This window comes from Montipora capricornis, unplaced genomic scaffold, assembly GCF_036669925.1.
Source record: "Montipora capricornis isolate CH-2021 unplaced genomic scaffold, ASM3666992v2 scaffold_478, whole genome shotgun sequence".
Classification (NCBI taxonomy): Eukaryota; Metazoa; Cnidaria; class Anthozoa; order Scleractinia; family Acroporidae; genus Montipora; species Montipora capricornis.
The window spans coordinates 127,501-132,500 of record NW_027180215.1 but is presented as its reverse complement, the minus strand read 5'-3'; the positions used below and the strand labels follow the sequence as shown (position 1 = coordinate 132,500).

At 40.1% G+C, this 5,000-nt stretch overlaps 1 protein-coding gene across 1 annotated transcript in view; it reads left to right on the top strand.

Annotated features, from left to right (window-relative positions):
- Positions 1–3,274, top strand: part of LOC138036345 (uncharacterized) — an 8,079-nt gene extending 4,805 nt beyond the window's left edge. Inside the window, exons 5-6 of the mRNA XM_068882665.1 lie at positions 262–402; positions 2,018–3,274. Of these exons, the coding sequence (XP_068738766.1) occupies positions 262–402; positions 2,018–3,097 (1,221 nt within the window). The 3' untranslated portion in view covers positions 3,098–3,274. The remainder of the gene's footprint in view (positions 1–261; positions 403–2,017) is intronic.
- Positions 3,275–5,000: the final 1,726 nt, after the last annotated feature.

Sequence of the window (5,000 nt, the reverse complement as noted above, 5' to 3'; positions counted from 1 at the left end):
GGATTGACATCGGAACCTGTCAGGCAGAAGAGAGTAGAAAGAACACCTTTATCGCGAATCTTTACAAACTACCTTAAGTGCCTGTATTTTCATTCACTGATGATTCATGAGAGGCAGGCGTTATGTTTCAGTTTAAGGTCTGCGGTTGATAAAACAGTGTGGCAATTATGTGCTCAGTCTTTTCGATGGCACGGGCCCTTTTGTGCCTCACTGTATTCCTTGATGTAAGCAATATTCATAACGTCAGAAATGTTCATAAAGTTCCAGGTAGAAGAGGCAGCTACAAACGTACAAGGACGGCGAGGAAGAAGAGCTTCTCCAGGATATCAGTTTAGACAGCGTTATTTACAGGAGGTGACGAAATTTGCAGAAGTGAATGAAGCGGAGGAACAATCACAGCGAGTATGTATGATTGGATAAACAAATTTCCATGAAAAGTACTATAGTGCTCTAAAGGGCTTTATTTGATCCCAAAAGATCATTTTTACAGAATGTGTTCACTCTGGCGTCACGGGGGCCATATTTTAGGGAGCGTTTTTGAGAGGCGTTTTTCAGAGGCGGGCGGCAACCGGAAGTGAGTTGTTTTCCCTTTTAACTTGTCTTCACGCAACTACATTTACGTTTCTAAGTATATTTTCTCCATTAGAGATGATTAGTATAAAAATCTGGGAGACACCACTGTCCTGGCACGCGAAATGATCTCTTTCGGTTGCCGTCCGCATCTCAAAAACGCGCATGGAGGAGACGGGACAAAGCGGCGACATTCTTTACGCAAATTGTTTTATTAAAGCAGTATGGCTGTTGGTGACTTGATCGAACAAACTCAATGTATTCCATATTTAGATTTTGTCTACTCGTAAACCAATTAATACATATTATGAGCTTTTGGTGATCCTGATTGCCTTGACCAGAGGATTCTTTAAGGAGGCTCGAAAGGGTTTTCAGCTGAGCGCGCGCGCGCGCGCGTAAGCCACACACGTAATTTGTAAGCTGATTGCGTCAGCTCATGATCCCATCCGGGCTCATGATTCAAATGGATCACCAGAAATAAACCCTAACCGCTAATTTCGCTCACCCTTCTCCTAATTCCTATATACATGGAATATTAATAGACATCTCCTATTCACGAAAACTGCGGAGATTCTACACAGACGGTTTAATAGTCACTTAAATCCGTTTGTATTGGCCTATAGCTCCTCTCGCGCGTGGACCCGAATGAGCGGGTGACGCATGCGTAAATGCTGACCTTGTAACCCCCTCATTTTTCTCAGTTGATTTTGCAAATTTACTCGTTTATATCTCTGCTTCCGGACGGTGAATTTTTTCCATTTTTGGCATGTTAGCTTAGACTAATTTAAAACTTTTCTCTTCAAAATTAAAAAAAAAAGGTTGGAGACACATTTCAAAAAAACTGATTTTTCCGAAAAACTGGCCTACAGATTTTGTTGAATTTTAAATATTTCAGAAAGTATCTCTAATATTATCTGGTAACGCTGAAGGGGAAAATTTCACCGTCCGGTTTCTTCAAAAAAGACCACATATGTTGACTTTAACACTCGAAGAAATGCCTAATATCGTTGCTATTGTTACGTGAATAGCCCACTTTCGATATATTAAAATTCAGTCCTAAACAAAAGGCATCATCTCGAGGCTCTGGGGAATAAACTCGTACAAATCCTTATATTTATTCCCCAGAGCCTTTAGATGATTCCTTTTGTTTAGGACTAAAATTTAATATATGGAAAGTGGGCTATTTGGAGTAAAATATAATGTGACAAATCTACGATGGGTACTTAATACCCTGGCCCAATTTCGTCTTGATATGATTAACCTAACTGTATCTAAGGACAATATGTTTATTTGTTTGAAAAAAGGGGAAACTATTTCGAGCCTCTTTAACTTAACGTGCAATGCAATTGTATTTTCCATCAATCTAGTCTCCCTCCCACCCAGCAGGTACTCTTGATCCTATTTTCATTTTCTCTCTCTCTCTCTCTCTCTCCCTGTTTCCTGACAGAATATTTCACACAAAAGGATGGACATCCTCGAGAAGCTTTTGGACCTTGGAGAGACCAAACAAGTGACCATAGACCGGGAGAACATCGTCGAGAATATGCTTAGATTGTATAGTAAAGGAGATGTAACAGAGTGTCTTTTGAATGTAAATTTCTATAATGAGTCCGCGGTTGATTTCGATGGGGTGAAGAGAGAAGCCTTTACGCTTTTTTGGGAAAAAGTACTCCCAATCTATTTTGACGGGATAAATAGTTATGTTCCTCGAATTTCGCCAGCAATAGACGAAACTGTTTATATTAGCCTAGGCAGAATTCTGAGCCACGGGTTTCTGATGGTTGGAGTTTTTCCAACCTCCCTTAATAAGATCTTTATTTCTGCTCTTCTCGTAGGCAAACAACATGTAAGCGACCAGAATTTTTTGGAGGGGTTCTTGGATTACATAAGTTCTTATGACAGTTTAAGAATGCAGAAGATTTTGGACGAAAACAATTCAAAGGCTCTCTCAAATGAAGACACTGACTTTTTGGTGGACTTTTTGTCCGAGTATGGAGTAACTAAATTGCCAAATGCAAGCAATTTACGTGCAATTGTACTTAGCGTTGCAAAGACAGAGCTGTGGAATAAGGTTGTGATGGCAGCAGACGCTATGAAGCAAGGCCTCTGTGAAGGCATGCTTAAAGAATTGTGGCTGCAAGTCACGAATCAGTCAGTCTTTGAGCTTTACAGCTCGTTGCGTGTGACAACTGAAAAAGTGCTCTCCCTGGTTTCTGTTGATAACCCAAGTGCAATGACAAAAGGACAACACATTGTCTACATGTATTTTAGGAGATACGTTCGTTGTCTAAACGAAAGGGAATTGACACGCTTGCTTCGTTTTGTAACAGGCAGTTCCACTCCAACCGTATCATCAATTAAAGTAATATTTCATGCGCAGCTGGGTAACTTGCCCCATGTTACTGTGCATGCTTGTTCAGGCGTGGTAGATTTGCCTTCTAGTGGCTATGACAGTTTTCCAGATTTTAGGTCGCAAATGACCGAGGTGCTAAAGAATGTAGACTCCTGGAGATTTTCCTTAGCTTAAGTAATTTTCCATTGTAACTAACCTTTTACTCAAGTAGCAGAATTTCTTGTTTAGTTTTAACTCGTTCAATTTTACTTACGCAAATTTTTACCTGTGCTTGCACGGGTCATAAAATTTGGCTTTAACCAGTTTTGCATTGTATGGTTGACGTTTCATAAATAAAAGTCTTTTTAGATATTCGCGGCGTGAGCCTCAGATAGCATCATGTAACTTTAAATTTACAAACTAAGGGAGACCAAGTACGGTTGACATCCAGCATCCATTTCATAGAAGAGCTCAACAGTTGCATAATTCGGATAAATCAGAGCTTACATCTCTTATTGTCGGAGGTGATTGGAATTGTACTTTGTCTAAAAAAGACACTGAGATCGGAGGCGCGCCATGGAAGCCGTCTACTTATCGCAATCTTATTCTGACCAACATGGAACCTTTGACCTAGTAAGCTATAGTAGATATTCAAAGAGTGCGGCATCCAAAAGTACTCGATTATTAAAATTTTACGAATGAATCCAAATCTCTAAAACAGAAATCTAGAATTGACTTCTTTTTCGTTTAGAAAAACGTCTCTAGAAGTGTAAAAAGAAAGGAAATCAACCCTGCAATTGCGGGGACCGACATTTTGGAAATTTAATAACACCCTAACACGTACCTTTGCGGCAGTAGATATTATAGCCATTTGACTGACAAGCGACTCTTTTGGGAATTATTGGAGATGCAAATTAGATCAGCGAGAATCTCTTTTTCTTAGAGTAGAGCGAAACGTATCAGTAGCTGAGAACGCGAATTAATTAAGATGTTGACGTGATGAATTGGATCTTACTATCTGTAACAAGTTTTCCTCCCCTACCATTGATGGGATACTAGAGGAGTAGCGCGAACCGCTGAAAGCGGAGCTTAAATCGATTTATAAAGGTAAAGGGAAAGCAGGCAATGTAGAGCAAAATGCTGCTGGATAGAAAATGGAGCACGACCAACAATATATTTCTTTAATCTTAATTACAACAAAAAACCAACAATGAACTTAGATTACAGGATGACTATCACACGCAGTGAAACGATGATACTAGACAGACGTTTATGTACCCGGGGGGTGGGGCACTCCCTTATATGGGCTATACAGGTATGTGCGGCGACAAAGGGTATGGTTTTTTAGCCGTTTTGGCCTGGAATAGGATCTCAATTTTGACCATTTTGGTCTGAAATAGGGTATGGTTTGTGAACTCTAGTCTTGAATTGGGTATGTTTTTTAGACGAAGCTACTACTGGTCTGAAAGAGGGTAAGGGTTTCAGGAAGCCTGTCGCACACCCCCACCCAACTTTTCTGGAAGTAACCCCCTCCCCCCCCCTTCCCGCCCGGGTTTATATACCTCGAATCATGTTTTCCCAGAGGCTACGTATCTGACATTCATGGAGAATGCAGAGTCCCTTAAGCTCTCAGCTCAGGAGAAGTTCAACAATCTTTAGAGGGTCCACCCACGTATGATGACTGTAAAAGAACAGAAAGGTAAAACACCGGGGGTAGATGGACTTGCCGTTGAATTCTATATTTTTTTTCTTTGAATTATTAGGTTGAGACCCCCCTCGGAAAAGGACTGAAAACACTTATACCTTCCCTCAAGCTCTGTCTTACGCATCTCAACCTATCTTCTTATTGATTCGTATCATTTTATCGGTTTCGGTATTCATACACTTATTCATTCATTCTCCATATTACAACATACTTTTAGTAAGGGATCAAAGAACTGTAATATGCACTTACCAGTACTCGAACTCGACCCTACTGATCTATAGTCCCTTGTCTTCACCACTACATTACAACGACGATCATGCTCAACCCAACACAGTTATTTTCATTATTTACTTTTCTATAATAAGTCAATTGATATCTATGTATAATAACCAA